The sequence below is a fragment of the Sclerotinia sclerotiorum genome, genomic scaffold (genome assembly GCF_000146945.2).
Source record: "Sclerotinia sclerotiorum 1980 UF-70 scaffold_31 genomic scaffold, whole genome shotgun sequence".
In the NCBI taxonomy this organism is placed as follows: domain Eukaryota; kingdom Fungi; phylum Ascomycota; class Leotiomycetes; order Helotiales; family Sclerotiniaceae; genus Sclerotinia; species Sclerotinia sclerotiorum.
Window position 1 is genome coordinate 63,046 of NW_001820805.1, and position 17,113 is coordinate 80,158.

The 17,113-nt window shown below is 41.0% G+C and overlaps 7 protein-coding genes across 7 annotated transcripts; 2 read left to right on the plus strand and 5 right to left on the minus strand.

Moving 5' to 3' along the window:
- Positions 1–171: 171 nt before the first annotated feature.
- SS1G_14231 (predicted protein) lies at positions 172–327 on the minus strand (the record flags this gene model as incomplete). Its single annotated transcript, XM_001584726.1, has 1 exon — positions 172–327. The coding sequence occupies one exon, from the start codon at positions 325–327 to the stop codon at positions 172–174; it is 156 nt and encodes a 51-aa protein (XP_001584776.1).
- A 446-nt stretch (positions 328–773) lies between these two features.
- SS1G_14232 (predicted protein) lies at positions 774–1,185 on the minus strand (the record flags this gene model as incomplete). The annotated part of the gene is made up of 3 exons (XM_001584727.1): positions 774–905; positions 999–1,052; positions 1,108–1,185. The coding sequence occupies 3 exons, from the start codon at positions 1,183–1,185 to the stop codon at positions 774–776; spliced, it is 264 nt and encodes an 87-aa protein (XP_001584777.1).
- A 573-nt stretch (positions 1,186–1,758) lies between these two features.
- On the plus strand, positions 1,759–3,326 carry SS1G_14233 (hypothetical protein; the record flags this gene model as incomplete). Its single annotated transcript, XM_001584728.1, has 3 exons — positions 1,759–2,313; positions 2,363–3,219; positions 3,275–3,326. The coding sequence occupies 3 exons, from the start codon at positions 1,759–1,761 to the stop codon at positions 3,324–3,326; spliced, it is 1,464 nt and encodes a 487-aa protein (XP_001584778.1).
- A 2,399-nt stretch (positions 3,327–5,725) lies between these two features.
- Positions 5,726–7,322, plus strand: SS1G_14234 (predicted protein; the record flags this gene model as incomplete). Its single annotated transcript, XM_001584729.1, has 7 exons — positions 5,726–5,840; positions 5,986–6,090; positions 6,254–6,422; positions 6,560–6,581; positions 6,797–6,982; positions 7,111–7,182; positions 7,296–7,322. The coding sequence occupies 7 exons, from the start codon at positions 5,726–5,728 to the stop codon at positions 7,320–7,322; spliced, it is 696 nt and encodes a 231-aa protein (XP_001584779.1).
- Positions 7,323–7,788: 466 nt separating this feature from the next.
- Positions 7,789–10,362, minus strand: SS1G_14235 (hypothetical protein; the record flags this gene model as incomplete). The annotated part of the gene is made up of 3 exons (XM_001584730.1): positions 7,789–7,798; positions 7,997–9,692; positions 10,161–10,362. The coding sequence occupies 3 exons, from the start codon at positions 10,360–10,362 to the stop codon at positions 7,789–7,791; spliced, it is 1,908 nt and encodes a 635-aa protein (XP_001584780.1).
- Positions 10,363–11,548: 1,186 nt separating this feature from the next.
- SS1G_14236 (hypothetical protein) lies at positions 11,549–13,548 on the minus strand (the record flags this gene model as incomplete). The annotated part of the gene is made up of 3 exons (XM_001584731.1): positions 11,549–12,300; positions 12,356–13,019; positions 13,486–13,548. The coding sequence occupies 3 exons, from the start codon at positions 13,546–13,548 to the stop codon at positions 11,549–11,551; spliced, it is 1,479 nt and encodes a 492-aa protein (XP_001584781.1).
- Positions 13,549–15,334: 1,786 nt separating this feature from the next.
- SS1G_14237 (hypothetical protein) lies at positions 15,335–16,520 on the minus strand (the record flags this gene model as incomplete). Its single annotated transcript, XM_001584732.1, has 3 exons — positions 15,335–15,611; positions 15,791–15,956; positions 16,052–16,520. 3 exons carry the CDS (start codon positions 16,518–16,520, stop codon positions 15,335–15,337), a joined length of 912 nt encoding a protein of 303 aa, XP_001584782.1.
- Between the last annotated feature and the right edge of the window lie 593 nt (positions 16,521–17,113).

A 17,113-nucleotide genomic window follows, 5' to 3' on the forward strand; every position in this document is an offset into this window, starting at 1 on the left:
AGGCGAGGAGTGCAGGGAGTACGGATTTTGGCGGTGGAAGGTATGGAGATTCGATGGAGAGAGAATCATAGGCTTGTTTTAGAGTGCGGAGTTGGTGAAGATGGATTTTAGGATCTTGTGATGGTCCATCAGATACCGGGGTTGATGTGGTTGCACGGAGCTTGATTGATGTTAGCTTGGGATTGAAATGGTAAGGGAAGGGGTGTTGCAACCGACCTTCTCAAGTGCCTCTTCTTGCTCTTTGACTCGATCTTGAAGATCTTTTAGGGTTTGATCTAGACGGGTTGTATATGCGGCGGAAATTCGAGAATCTTGATCGATATCCATGGTTGAAGTGAGTAAGAGTTAGAGGTTCAGTTTATGTAGAATTATCGAGATAGGTTAATATCAAGTCTTTCTTCCAATAAACTTATCGAGTCCATGCCAACATAGATTTCGATACAATGACAAGAGGTTGATGAGTTGTAGGGTGCTTCGTTTTGACTTAAAAAACACGTGCAGTGAGTGCTATGCTTCAAATTTATATGCGCACGGATAAACAAGCAGTGTGTGCAGTGTAGTCAGTACAGTGCAGTGCAGCGACAAAATCTATTTTGGAGAAAAGGAGCCGGCCGCAAGAGGGTTGTGTTATGAATTGAGTCAAAGATGTGTTTATTATTGGTGATGAAGTATTTTAAGAAGTTATTAGTATATTAATATATCTTTAATAAATGTTTAAGAGTAACAGTAAAAGGACAGTAAAAGTAAAGTAAACCTGAGGCATCAACAAGATCCTACATTACAAGCTCAACATCCAAACTAGGTAGCTTTTCTACACTAGTGGAGCTTACCCATCTGAGATCTACCGACTTGTTCTCCATTACCGTGTAAGGTTCTTTCCTACTTCCTTTACTCTGACTGCTTTCCTTGAAAATACACTTTTCATCAGCAAAGTGATTCACAGTACATCAATTTAAAATCTTCTATTTCTTCTACTTCGTCTCTTTCCCCTTCCTCACATCCCTCGACTTCCTCAATTGAGTTTGTCGACTATCGAGCCCACCCATACCTACCTACCTAGGAAGCTATCAGGATCTCGGCCATTTTATCGACCTCTTCGAACTTTACCCCATCATCGACTCTTTGTCGTCCTTTACCACCATCTCTGCAACTTTCGATCGAGAAGCTGCAGAAATAAACAACCATCGAATCAAAAACTAGGAAGCGCAAATTCAGGATCAGAAAAAATATAAGAAAAACACATTCAGAAAACGATAAATTGATTCGTTGGTGGAAAAGCTCAAGGTTTGAGGATAGGTCTTTAATACTGCTTTTTTTCTTCCCCAAAAAAGAGAGGATTCTTCAAAATCAGTTATTTTCACCTCCCACATCCACAACACAATCCTACCATCCATCCCATCACAGATACTGTTCGCCTTCCTTCACAACTTGAACATATCCCTTTCCAGAGTTTGCAGGTTGATTACAAGTTGTTGTTATTCTACACCACATCTGCTTCCTCCCCTATCGACACATCTTCTCTTATTCGCAGTCCCCGTCAAAAGCACACGATTCATTCCCTGCTTCCTCCGACCCCAGCACCAGCACGTTTTCCTTCGAAGACTCCTCTGGTGTACATAAAGCGATCAATCCAAATAGTCATTTGACTTTACCCTCCAGTCCCGTTCCGACCTCCATTCAACTTAAAGTGAAACAAACATACAAGAAAGAAAGAAAGAAAGAAAGAAAGAAAGAGATTAACCAAATAGCAAACGAAAAATGTCGGCCTCACCTACAACAGCTCCTACACAATCTGCAAAGCGTCCTCTTGAGGATCCATCCTCACCATCTGCACCAAACGATCAACCAGATGCCAAAAGACCTGCTCTAGATAAGGTTGTGAAGGATGATGATGATTCAGAAAAGAAGACTCCCGCCGTCGAAACCGAACTTCCTGTCCACACCAATTCAAACGGGAATGCGAAACCTGATGAAGTCAATGGAACAAAACCAGAAGTAAAGGATGCTCAAGGGGATACGGTGGTCGTTGATGCTCCTACTACCGAAGCAGCCCAACCTATCCAGACTACTGCCTCTGCTGCCAAACCCGAAGGATCTTCATCTGGAAATGCTCTACCACATGATGAAAGCGGATGGATACATGTTCGATCAGTCATTACAAGTGCTGAAGCTGCCACCGTTATTGGCAAAGGAGGGGAAAACGTTTCACTGGTTCGAAAACTGTCTGGTGCAAAATGTACCGTCAGTGATTATCAAAAGGGTGCAGTGGAAAGAATTTTGACTGTCAGCGGTGTTGTTGATGCAGTAGCAAAGGTGTGTTTATCGTCTGGATCATTGAAAACATATGACTAATTATTTGTAGGCATTCGGTTTGATTATCCGAACATTGAACAATGAACCCCTCGAAGCTCCTTCCGACTCTAACTCCAAGACGTACCCTCTCCGACTTCTCATTCCACATATCTTGATTGGTTCTATAATTGGTAAAGGTGGTGTTCGTATCAGAGAAATCCAAGAAGCTTCAGGAGCTCGTTTGAATGCTTCTGATTCGTACCTTCCACTTTCGACGGAGAGATCACTTGTCGTTCTTGGTGTCGCAGATGCTGTTCATATCGCGACCTATTACGTGGGTAGCACATTGTTCGAACAATTGACCGAGAGATTTGGTGGTCCAGCCGCATCTGCTTATGCATCAAGAAGTGGTGGACCTGCAGGTGTGGTCCCAGGTGGCATGCAGGTTGTTCCATATGTTCCACAACCAGCTGGTGGAAATTACGGTCACCCTGACAACCATCGTCGTTCTGATCGTGGTTCTCATCATACTCCTGGAAATAGCTATGCCCAACCATACGGTCAAGGACAAGCACCTCATCAACAACCAGCGGCTGCTGCACATTATGGTGGGCATGCTTCTCCAGCAGTTGGTTATGGTGGAGTGGGTCCACAGCAACCACAACAAGCTGGCCACGCTGTTCCTCAACCACATGCTACGGGTCCACAAGGTCAGCCCATGGCAGGAGCTATTCCTGGTCAACCTTTAACCCAACAAATTTTCATTCCAAATGACATGGTTGGAGCTATAATTGGTAAAGGTGGTGCTAAGATCAATGAAATCAGACAGCTCAGTGGTAGTGTCATTAAGATCAATGAACCTCAAGATAATTCAAATGAAAGATTGGTTACAATTACAGGAACCGCAGAATGCAATCAAATGGCATTGTAAGTTTCTTTTATCCTTTAATCTCATTGTTCACACATGCTAATGAATTAATAGATACATGCTTTACTCAAGGCTAGAGAATGAACGTCACAGAGCATCAAGCTAAATTGATATATGAAAATTGGTAGATAAGGACAAGGAAAAGGTCTCTCTTTAGTAATATGTGTTAACAATCAGAATCAAATTTCTTATGGATGTTACCGACCGGTCGGTTGGTGGATGGCTTGATTTTATGGCGTACATTTTCCCCTATGGAGTGAAGTTATCTTTCGACTCGGATTGATAGTAAAAAAAGTTGATGATGTGAAAATTGGAGGGTCTTATTGATGTGATGTGATGGGAGCAAGCTGGCTGATGGGATGAAGTAAGGTTTCTGCTCGATTTGTACAGGGGATTGATTATTGCATGAATTGATGGGAAAGACTGAAGTGAAGCATGATAAGGCGAGCAAGAGCAAGATAGGAAAAATAAGTAGATGCGAAATGAAACGTAAAGAACTGCTTCATAATGATATATATACATTGAGTTCTATGGTTCACCACACCCACTGGTAGTTTGTTTTGTGTTACGGAATTCCGGGATTAGGGATTTGGTATTTGGTACTTGGCATTTTAATGCGAGATAGGGAATAATTATTGCGTAGATGATTATTTTGAATGCGAGAAAGGGACTATAGCAAAAACTCTTTATAAGGATCCTCTTTATAAGGATATCCTGTTTATAAGGATAGTTTTTTGGATTCCAAATTTTTTTAAATATAAAAAAGACAATTATCCTTAAAATTTCTTTTTAAAAATATCTTCAAAAATATAAAATCTCAAAACCTTTATATATTCTTAATATACTAATGGAATAACTTTATTTTAAAATTATATAATTTAAAATTATTAGGAATTCTGAAGTTTTTCTCTATGTTTTGTTACACAAATTAATTTTTGTTTCATTACCTTCGCTTGTAGAAATAATTTATTGGAGACAAAATCAAGGCGATAAGATCTGATTACAAGGATACCTCCAAATATCCTTATTTTTGAAGCTTTTTTTCATATCCTTATAAAGAGTTTTTGCTGTGGATCATACTCCGCAGACTGAATGCGAGATGGGGATTAGGTTATACGTAGGTACGTACATATCGATGGATCTCCGTGAAGGATTAAGGTTAGTGGATTAGTGATCTACGGAGTACCGAGGCCTGACTGACTAACAACTACAGTAATGATATGATTCGTGTGTTAGAGTGAAGAAGAATTAAGTTGAAATTTATAAGATTGGGAAATTATAAGGTTTGAAATGGATTGATTGATTGATTGATTGATTGATTGATTGATTGATTGATGGTATTTCTTGGAAGATTGAGATTAGCTGAGTTTTTTTTTTAAAAGTGTTAAAAGGAATAGAAGTTACCGGTACTAATCACGTGTCGTGATTAGTAATACGGTTACCTAAACAGGCTAGATTAGACGAACCATAAGCAGGCATATTGGTCCCCTCCGAGGATACCAAGAGGAGATTAATATGCCTACAGACGTAGTAATATAGTCAATATAGAGGCCTCTTCCACCCAATCTTTTAATAAAAAGGATATTTGTTAGTGATTTAATTGGAAAAGTAATAGTGATTTTTATAATTTAGGATTAATTTATTAATTGAATATTGAAATTTTAGAAAGTAAAGTTGTAAAAGTTTTTGTTCAAAATTGATTTTGTAAATTAAAGGGCTTTTTTTTTAAATTATTTTTGAATATTAAATTATTTTTGAATATTAAATTATTTTTGAATATTAAATTATTTTCGAATATTGAATTATTTTTTTTAAAAAAAATACGAATTTTTTTAAAAGAAATTTATTATTAATTTGATTTATTTATTAATAAATTTAAAAAATATTATAGTTTTAAAAGATTTTTAATAGAAAACTGTGACGCCTCACACCTCCGGGTCACGTGGCATGCCCCGTTTGTATTTAATCATAGGAAAACTCGCTACTCTTGTTTTCCTTCTTCTTTTCTTTTTAATTTAGTATTTTCTAATACAAGATACTTTACCCAGTATTCTTGGGTGTGACAAAAACATTAAAAATAAAGTTTATATTTCTACTTTTGATTTATAATACTTATAAATAAAAGATCTAAAATATTAATTTTTTACAATTTTTAGTATGGGAAAGTGGCCCAAAAGGAAGGAGGGGGTGGGCTGCAAGTAGGGTACTAGACTCATATGAAGAAACTCAGATAGAGATGAGGTGAAGTGCGTGTGGGGTAAACACCTCAGCTAGCTTCTCTCTTAAGAGTTGAGGATCAATACATATATAAACGTCCCGCCATACCAAATTCTTATATCAACTTATTCTCTTCTCATCTCACTTCATCTCATATCATCTCATCCCAAATATCCTTTTCATTATTCTATACTAGAGTGAGTACAAATCAAGTACATCTTGGAATATATCTCATCCGTATTATAGCTAGAAAGAAAGACAGAAGGAAGAACAGAAAAAGACAACAAAATGCCACTCAAAAATCAATTGGAAAATGGACCAGTTACGGAATTCGCGAGGGTGACCTTGAAAAAAGGAATTAAAATTGCGGATTTGGAGGGAGATGGGCAGTATGCAAATATTTGTAAGTGTGAATTTTCCCAGTCTGTGGATTGTGGTGAGATGGACTACAAGGCAGATTGGCTGGGTATGATCATGTGATGATGGACAGCTTGCTTGGTTTGGCGGTTCTAGTCGCCTGGTCTAATGAGTATCTATTGGAAATCTAGGGCGTGAGACTTTGGATACCGTTGCTTCTCAAGAAGGATATACGGATTCTTATTATGGGGCTGTGATCGAGGAGACGGAGAACGAGGTGTTGTTTTGGTATATTAGTAAGTTGCTCTGTTCACTATGCTTTTTTCTCATTTACTATTTTCTTGCCAGTCTCCCTATTAATTCTTCCCTTGACTATTTCTACATATCCATCCCCCAGTTTTCGATATTTATATATCTGTCTATCAAATATATATCAAAATACTAATTGATTGTAAAAAGACTGGATCTCACTCGCTCACCACAAATCCTTCATGGATTCTCCTGTCTATCCCTCTTTCCTCGAAAATATCGGCCCAATTATTGAAAGTGCAGATATTATGCATGTGGAACAACTGAACGTGAAAGAAGTTGTCGGGAAGGGTGTCTTGGAAGTAGCTATATCTTTTGAGTGAGTCCTCTCAACAATTTTCCAGATTCATACTCGCCGTTGGCTGGATTTCTCATCTATTTCATTTTTCGTATACTACCAGAACCTCTTCCACTAACTGCACGACGAATCTGCATTACTGACTATCCGATTTTTAGTGTGGAGGATGTTTACATCGAGGTAAATGATTGACGTGTTTTTTTAAATTTCGAATTCACAGAGAGGGATGAGTAGAATTGACATCTCGGACTCAAAAACCCAACTTCCACTCCCCGCTCCCACTCCATCATTCTAACTTCCCATCCCCATATCCATCACGCCATCGTTCTCATTCCTCCCACCATACCCCAAAAACCATCTAATCAGCCAACTAACAATTCTCACCTCCAAAACAGGGAATGAAAAACTTCCTAACCGCCCTCGAAAAGATCCAGTCACAAAAGAAAATCGCAGGATATCTTGGATTCATTGACTATGGAGAGGTGGTTGAGAAGATTGCTAAAAATCGTGACGCCAAAGAGGAAGAAAAGGGAAGAGGATTGGTTTTTATAGTTGGGTGGGAGAATGTGGCTTCACACACGGTTTGTTTTACTCCTTTTCATCTTTCGATGTCGATTTTGCTTCTAGGTCAGGGCGAAAGAGAGGGGGGTGGAGGGGTGAGAGATTGGGTAGATGAGAGACAAGGTAGATTGCTAATGAAAAAAAACAGGCTTTTCAGCAAACTCAAGAATTCCAAGATGCTGTTAAGCATGTGTGCCAAGGGTCTAGTGGATTTGAAATGGTAGGTTTAGTTTCTTTCCTTCTTTCGATTTCTCTAGTGATGATATCATATCACATCATCTCAAGTCTATGCAATATCAGAATAAATAGCTAATATCCTCATGATGGAAATAGTCTCATGTAGCACTTAAGAGTGCATGATTTGGTTTTGGTGTTGGTATGCTGGTGTTAATGTATAGTACCTATGAAGTGGTCTGAAATGAATTGGTGCGATAGATTGGTAGTGAATGATAGATGGGTGGATGGGTGAGTATATGCGGATTTGTTAGTATATTAGATCTTGTATATCTGTTGACCTCCTGGGATCTTGGCAGCATATGCATATATAGTACATATGCATATAAGGAGCAAACAAAACTCAACTTTTAATTCATTCTTTCCTTTTTGGTATACTGTTTGTTTGCTTTCAATGTGTGTGTGTGTGTGTTATTATTTAACGGCCAGAGGCCGAGGGGGCGAAGCCCCCCCATTCTCATGACATCCCCTCTTGGGGCAAAGGCCGCCAGGGAGTTACTCCTGGGTTTCTAATAGTTATATACATACTATTTCTACAGAGTGTAGTGATTCCTGAGCGCATTCCCATAGCTGCCGTGATCTTGATGAGAAATTAATCCTTCCTATTGGTGGAGGGATTACTTAGTATGAATTCTGCCGAGCTGCAGCCGGTCCGCCTAAAACCCCATGACCTTCTTAGCGCCTCCACAATTGATTATATAAGCTTTTTTTTTTTTTTTTTTTTTTCTTACAAAGGAAATACAGGTTTTATGGTCAATTTTGATTGTCTGTTAGGGTAGCTCTGCGACCTGGGGTCTCACAGCGAGTGAATGGGGCCCTTTAAGATTGGGGGGGGAGGGAGGTGGAGGGGACATATGTTGGTATAGAATCCGTTCGCTTTCGTCCAGTTTGCTAATACCTCAGCACCTTCGTAGGTACCGCAGAGGAACGGAAGAATATCGGCAGGTTTCCCTTTAGGCCGGGGGTGGTTTCTTTTGGCGATACTGCAGAAGAAGAAGTGTACTGGGGATTTACGGGCTCCACATCTGCAAAGCAGTTGTGCGTCTTGATGTAGGAAACGTTCGTGGTACGATGCGAAGTCTCCATGGCCTGAGCGGATAGCTATTAGGCGACCTAGGAAGGGTCTAGGGAGAGAGAGTTCTTTTGGGTTCCTTGGTGAGGTAAAGATCTCGAGGTCTCTGTAGGTTGTTGGGATCACTGTTGACCACAGCTGATTCATTGCTTTTTGCCTGAGTCCTTTGGTCACTCTTCTGAGTCCTGCATATGAGTAGGCCCCTGTGGGTTGAGGGAGGGCTGCCCCTGCCTTGGCCGCTTTGTCAGCCGCTTCGTTTCCTGCTACATCTTTATGACCAGGGACCCATCGGATATGGACTGTGCCATTGTGCCAGGTTGAGGCTAGTTGGCGGAAAGCCGAGAAGGTGTCCTGGGAGGATCCGGTAGATTTGGAGAGGAGTCTTGCTGCTACCTCAATATTATCAAGACAGATGTATATATCTGTTGCTATTCTCGATTCGATCGAGGAGATAGCGGCCTTGAGGCCTTCGAAAGCTGCGATCGCTTCAGAATCGTATACTTCCTTCATTCTTCCTAGTGGAAGGCTCCCTTCGCAGAATTTGTGGTTGTCTTGGTACCCTACGAAACCGCCACCAGTGTTGCCGTTTGCAAGTTTAGACCCGTCAGAGAAGATAACGATATCTTCGCGAGGGAGTAGGTCATAGAAATCGTTGAATTCAGTAGCTGCTTCCTGTTTGGTACGGCCATTGGGGCTGTGAATACGCTTCATTATTTCTGCTCTTGATTCATATTCTAGCCATTTAGGGGCTGATAGGGGATCGATCTGTTCCGAGGGCGGAAGAGATAGGATACGGCAGGCGAAACGGGTCTTGAAAGAGCCGGGGTCCTCTTGGATCCATTTAGCTCTCCAGGCGAGAGGGTGGTAGGGGTCCAGTCTTCTGGTTCTAACTGTTGAAGCGCGAGCTAGGTCGTCCAGTTCAATTTCAGGCGGGCGGAGTCCTGATTCACGGTGCAGTATTGCTATGTTGGCTGTCCTCCATACTGGCAGGATTGCTCTGGCACACTCTAAGGTAACCTTACTTAACTGGTTGATATGGCCCTCCACCTTAGTAGGGTGGTTTATTCCGAATTGTGTTCTACCTGTCCACCAGGTTTCTGCTCCAAAGTATGCACGTTTGAGGACACATGCTTCAGCGGCTTGCCGTAGTAGTCTGGGAGGGGCTCCTCTTATAGAGTTACCCAGGGATTTAAGAGCTCTGGCTATTACAATAGCTTTTGTAGCTAGTTCTTTCGTATGCCATTTGAAGGATAACTTTTTATCGAAGAGGATTCCGAGCCATCTAATATAGGGCTTTCCATTGGCAAGTTCTTTGATTGTTAGATCTCCTATAGTAATTGTAGGGGTAGTATCTGGGTTCTGTTCAGTCCTGCGTTTTGAGAAGTGGATGAGTTCTGATTTGCCGGGATCAAAGGTGATGCCTTCTGAGGCGCCCCAGGTTAGGATCTCCCAGTGATAATATTATATTTGCAAATCTATGAGTCTTTTATAATATATCCAGTGAGACTACAAATATAAGTAAGAGTAACCAATTCTTACCATGCTTTCCCAGATACAAGATGTCAGTCTCAATATCCTTTGAGAAGGTTGCCCCCAGGCAAAAACAACCTTTCTACACCTATTATCCTGTTTGCTCCCTAAGCCTACCCGGTATCTCCATTGCCAGCTGCCTTGTACCCTATTGTAGACCGATACGCGCATCCGTCCTCTCGAGCCGTATAGACAGTGTCACTGTCGCTGCCATTATACGCTACGCCCCGCGGCTTGTGCACCGTTTCGCGTTACCTTGCCGGATCTCTCCTGCACAACAAGGCCGACCGTATCTTGCAAGCTTTGCTGTGTCTTAACTCCTAGCCAGGCAACTAAAAATACAACGTTTCCAGCTCACTAACCAAAGCACAGCCTGCAAAGTCCATTCCCCCAATGTATAGTTTGTAATCGATAATGCAGAGGGTTGAGAACGTATCGGATATGTGTCTCATAAGGTAGCTTCTGCCAGAGCTCATCCGCTGCCGTGATGTCTGCCGAATGCTTCGCAGAAGAGTGAATCTTGCTAAAAGCATCCCCCTCGTTCGAGAGTTCCTCTGCCGCCATGATACCGCTCTTGTACATTCGTAGAGCAAAGTGCCAAAAGCGTCCCTCCATCCCTAATCCACCCATACCTCCGTTGGCCTCAATAAGACTCTACCACAACCTTTATACATTCTCGATTACTCCCCTTAACCACCTGTAAACTTCCAATCCGGTATACCCGCAGATTGTACGCATTGTTGAGTCGTGAAAATTCTGCACGCTAGCGCCCCAGAGGTGCCCTGTCAATCACCGGCACAACGCTTTCCTTCTCAGGCTCTGCTCCCACACAGATTCGTAAAGGCAGTCCGCTTTGAAATGCTCCTTAAAGCAATTCTCAGGCTCTGCATCCCACTGCAGATTCGTAAAGGTGGTTCCGCTTCGAAATCCGTCATTGTTTCGTTGATTGTCGGGTAGTTTTCATCTCCGTTCGACTGATAGTCCTCTGTTCCGGGCCAAATTCACGATACCTTCACTCCCAGTACCGCTCCTTTTTAAAGCACGACCTTTGCCCAGCTTCAGCCTGATTCAATCTTGGCTCTGTAAGAAAAATTACAGGTTCGTAGGATGCACCACGTACAGGTGTTGAATCATCGCATCCCTGTTTGCTTTCAATATTTTGATTTCAAAGCACTTTAATTCCGAAGGCCGAATACCCAACCTATTCCTTCATTTTTTTGAATATATGCTCGCAGCTTAACTGCTTAGCTAGAGAATAAGTCAATTCAATCTGATGCTCTTTCTAGTCTCAAGAAACCCAACAATATCCAAATAAATCTTTTATGATACTTGATATATTAAAGAATTTGGAATTGAGAGTTCAAGTGTACAGTACCCAGCAAGTAAATACTATCGCATCAATTCCTTCGGATTTCTGTTGTCTGATGATGAATGAAATAAATCATGTATTATATTGATGTAACGCAGAATTCCATATTCTCAACTTAAATCTGCATTTCCAACCACCATCGAGCATTGAGCTAAGCACTCGAGTCTAGTATTATCATGAAATCGGTGCAGATCTAACGGAAAGGACTACTGTACGGATACTTACCCAAGTAATAGATCAGATGAGACAATAGTATTATATGTTACATTTATTTTGTGATGCATTTCTAACATCACTTATACAGGAATCATACACTCTCTTTATATCCCATATTTACCATTAATTCTATTCTTAACATTCGAATCCCAAGTCTTAAGCGAATCAACCCCTAGCCTGCCTCAAAGGATGAGCCTCCGTATTCAACACCCACTCATCCAAACTCAGCACACCCGGTTCACAAAAAAGCAAATAAAAATACTTCAATGTTTCCGCCAACCAGAAACTTTCCATCGAGTCTTCTTTTTCCGGTTTCTCATCCATGACATTTTTGATTCGAGCATTTGCTATATCCGTATGTGTATGTTTAACAATGGCGTTGAACATTTTCCAACCTTTTTCTTGCCATACAGGATCACCTGTCAGTCTGTACATGATGAAGATAGATTCGATGGCTTCGGGGCGGAGTTGGTAGGATGGATCTTCAATGCGTGTAAAGCCATTATCTGTATTTGAGCCTTGAAATTTACAGGAGGAAATATTGGTGCAAGGATCTACATGGAATATTTCAGGCATGATTCCTGAGGGAGTGTTTTCGTAAGCCCAGATACAGCCGTTGGTTAGTTTTATTGCGGTTTCCATTTCTGATGGTGATTGATTTATTCGTGATCCTATACCTATCATACCTCCTGTGAAACAAGCGAGATGTTGGATTTGAGCATCTAGAATTGGCTGTCCGGAATCGACGTCGACGGTTCCTGTGAATAGTATATCCGGATCACCAGGAAGGTTGGGACGGAAAACGAGATGTTTATTGATGGTTGATAATACATTACGATACATTCTCAGATATTGATCGGCGGAGGACGATTTGGGAAGAATTAAATGTGTTTTTGGAAGATATTCATAAGCAGAATCTTTATTTGTATCAGTTAGCAAAGACGTGAAAGAGAAACAATACAAAAGATTTACCGGCAAAAGCTCCCAAAGTAAATGAAAGGCTCGCAGATGCTAGGTTTGATCCCATGCAGTTTACTTGAGATGGCCACATTCCTGGTAATACTGTAGTATTTTGAATGTTCTCCAGTTGATCCGTAATTTTTTGTATTGACTTCTCGTATTTTTGATCGCCTGTAACTTGACTTAAACGAATGAATTCGATTGACAAACTTGCAATTTGAGCAAGTAGGACACCGTTCTCACCCAGTATTTTTTCCCCTTCTGAGAGTTCTTTCTCCCACCAATAATAAGGTGTAGGAATGCCACTCTCGGTATTGAAAGCTTGGTATAATAAATCCCCAAGTTGCTTTGCCTTTTCAAGTAAAATAGGATATTGATGACCACTAACATCCCATGCACCCAACAAACCCCCTAAATATCGAATAGTTGTTTCGAATACAGGAACACGTTCGGCATTTGGTTTCGAAAAGTCAATTCGTCTAAGTGATTCTAATGCATCTTCAAATTCCTTCTTCAATCCCATTATATAAAGTGTATCCAAAGAATCCACTAATGTTGCAGCCCAACCCACAAATGTATCTTTTTGACCACCAGAAAGTGGCATCACTTCATCATGCATCCATGCATTATTCTTATACCCATTCCAAGCACGTAGAAATTCCTCTTTGACCTTCTTCTGTCTTGTTAGACGCACTGCTCCGGCAGATTTTGATTCTTTTGGAAATGTTGTTGCTTGTATTTTATATCGACCTGTGGCAGACGGAGGTAAATCGGTAGGAGGATATAAGAAAAATCCATATCGATCCTTTAAAGAAAATTGACTGGTTGTAGAAAAGAGGTACACGCATATTAAAAGTCCAATTGTGATTAGGATAAATCGTTTCTGATACCTCATCCGCAGTAGTCCTGAATGTGATCGTAGGGAAGGGAGAGCCATTTCCCGAACAACCCGCAGACTTTTCATCTGGCTCTAAGCTTTTGTGAAATCTCTCAAGTCCATTCGTCGAGGTAGATACCTTAAGATCATGGGGAAAAGGAATGGTGGAAGGAAGAAAGGGGAAGAGAAATCAAGGGCATAAAGGAATGAGTGAGCTAAGCATCAATCAATTCTGTGTTGGATTGAGTTAAAAGTAAATACTTACTGTTGAAGTGTATACGAGTACGTTCCGATGTCGAGGTTTGACATAATTGGGATGTTCGTTCATCTTTCAGCATTCCTAAGAGGAAGGAGCCATCATTGCGTCTCTCCTCACGGATATCACCATGTAATAATATATGATTAGTTGATAAATTCCACCTCCATATTTTTAACCACTTTTGGGATCTCGAAATCCTTTAACTTCCCATATATTGAAAGACTTAAACAGAGACCAATTATTAATCTCCATTTGCTTGGAAGGATGTATAGGTCTACGACACCTGTCCTCTGAATCCCTATCTTCAGTCCTCCTAACCCACAATCTGACTTATCTTTCATATTTAAATCAACCATAAGTAGATAGAGATGTATAATTCAATCAAATTTCTAGAGATCAACTATGGTATTCATTGATTTATACACTTTGGAATATATAGTACATCGGTGCTGAGAATCAGAGACGACATTGTACGGCATGAAAACATCAACACCAACCTCCGGAACCACTTGGCTAAGGAGGAGCGCAGGAGTATCATTTTCTGTCAAAATTATGCATCATTTTGACTGATGATACACCCAACGAAGTTACGAAGACAAGTACTCGTTGTTTATTTGTTGATTGTGAGGAATTTGATTTTTTTTGGGGGAGAAAACCCAGTGATAATTTTAAACATGACAGTCAACACCTGAAAATGACCTAATTCCAATCGTTATACACACCTACCTACCCGGGCTGGAAAAATGTGGCTGCAATCGCTGTGTGGTCACTCAACTTCTTATTCGAGCATAAGTAGAGCACGACTCTGTCTCATTTGTCACGCAAAAAATGAAGTTTTGACATTTCCCTGACCTAGTCGAACAACAATCATGAAGAGGTTGAAGAGATAAATGGGTTTTTATGATCCAAATGCTTGAACACCGAACATCTCTCTCGAGTCTCCAGAATTTAAAACCAACCACAGCCTACAGACATTGATCTGAGCTCGGAATTGTTCGTCTAGCAGAGAGTGAAATTAAGCATCGAAAGCAAACCCCGAATCATGTAAGATTATCAATAGCTCCATGATAGTTTTATATCACAGAGATTTAGATGAAAAAATGACACAGAATCCACATGTCTACTTGTGGGGTATATTGTATCTACGACATCTACTATTGGCTCTCGTGAGGAAAAGAGAAATCGAAATACAAGTTGGGAACAATACTCAGAACCACGACGTTATAGTCCTGAATCATTAAAACTAGCCACAACGAAAAACTCTCTGAATGATCTGAAGTAGAAAGAGATAGCGATACCGTGACCACCAAGAACTAGTAGACTTCAAAGCCGAGTCTGAAGAGTTGGAAGAATGGGGCGAGCTTAGGAGTTCTTGTCCTTCTGGTTCTTGCTCATCATACTTCTAGTTACTCTAGGGCAGTGGTAAGTTGTGTTGGCAAACGCACTACAATAATGATCTAATTGTGCATGCTTGGCTTAAGTTAACTATTTATCTATAAATCACATGAGATCCTTCCAAATTTTTAGCATGAAAGAAACTGAGTACAAGGAAAAATTTCAGTTCAGCGTTTGTAAGATTTCCGCTTTGTACATAATCTCCTACATAATTATATTCTCGTTTGAGAATGAAGTTGGACATCAATGTGTGTTTTGATCAGAATATAAGACTTAAGTACATGTTTATACCATAACACCTATTAATCATATAAGAAATATGACGAATATATCACCATAGTTCCGAATCGAAGTAATATACACAATTTATTGAACAAATAAAAATAAAGAGGGGTATCTATCCCATCCCACTATCCATATCATACCTCCCGTCATCTCCACCCCATAAATACTGCAACCCCTATGCAAAAAACGTCTTCGGAAACCTCCCATTCCCATTACCCCCTCCAAATCTCCCATTTCCATTCCCTTTCCCGTTCTTCCCACTTCCATTGCCACTTCCATTCTTCTTTCCCGCAGCAGCAGCAGCAGCGGCAGGAGTAGCCGCGGCCTTCGCGGCAACAGTAGGAACAGCTGCTAGGGAAGAGCTGAGAAGTGCTTCTACGGCAAAAATTCCTTGTTCGTTAAGCGTTGCTTCGGAGTTTGCTTTCATGGCGGCGGGGAGATCTTTGTTGTTTCTATGATGAATGTTAGCAAGGAGTGTGGAGAGTTATCGTTAGCAGTTGGGGGAAGGGGATTGGTAAGAGGATAGGGGACGGAGAATAGGTTTTAGAAAGCAATTTAAATGAATGAGGAATGATTGCAAAACAAGATAAAAGTTTCTCTGCGATGATAGAATAGTAAGTCAAAAACGTACTGTAAAACCTGTGCCTCAACGCCCTTCAAAGTCTGCGCTGTGGCAATTGTCCCAGGCGTATTCTTGCTAGCAGTCTCATCCGTCTGCATCACGGCAAAACAACCACCGAATGGTCCAGCGGTTGCTGCGTTAAAACAACGGACTGTGCAGATATTTCCAGTAGAAGCTAGGCTCTGTTAGTTTTTGATTTTGACTTGGAGGTTTAGGTCTGTGAGTATGGAGAGGAGCTAATGGGATAGAATAGCAAATGACCAAACATACCACCAATACAACTCATATTACTCGGCATAGTAACAGCCAAATTAATATTTCCCCCTTTAACATCTGTCTCCTTAACGGCCAATTTCGTCTGTCCCGATCCCAACCCGTTACTTGTCGGATCCATATCACACTTATACGGACCCTTTCCATTCGTACCTCCTTGCTTTATCACCACATTAACGACACTTCCTTTCGTGACGGATGTCACGGTTTTATTAGCCAATTGTGTTTCGGTATTTTCGCCAATATCGATATTGCCATTGAGAATTGTGCGTCCACATTCATTTACGACGTTGCTGTTAATCTCGGCCTCGTTGATTATATTTACGTCATTGGTGTTGAGTTGAACTTGGAGGGGAAGAGAGGCAGGGGAGCCTTTGGTTCCTTGAGCTGAGAGGAGTACGCCTTGGGCGTGGATTGCAGAGAAAAGGGCGGGGGTTAGGAGAAGAAATTGTTTGAGGGAAGGCATTTTGTTTGTTGAGAGTAGAAGATATGATCATAGATTGAAGATGACAATATGCACAGCACGGCAATACAAGAAATAGTAAATAAAATAGATAAAGAACGTTTGAGAAGACCAATTAAAGAATCAGACCTGCTGAGGATAAGACATCAGAAATTTAGAAAGAAGAGAAAGTAACTAAGTGAAATCACCAGCCGTAAGAAATAGATTTCTTTAAGTACACGGCGTGAGAATCGTTGTCATCTTGTAGAAATGTAAAACTAAACGTGCATTCGTGTCTATTCCGCATTACGACGAATTCCCATACATGAGGCGATTTTCCAAAATCTCAAACGCAGGAGTCAAAGATCAGATGGGTCGACTGCACATCAAAAAAAATACTACCTGGAACAAACTCCGTCGCAAAAGGGTGGGGCGGATCAAGCAAAATAGCCGAAAGTGACCTCTCGTGGAGGAGATGGGCGAAAGTGGAGATGTGTCAGCGTAGTTCTAGCCGCTTGGCATAGCTATGGTGCGATGAGTGGTGAAATCTTGCGCAAAATCAATGATGAGACGAAGCAGAAATGTATAGATGATGAAGAAATGGATGGATGGATGAA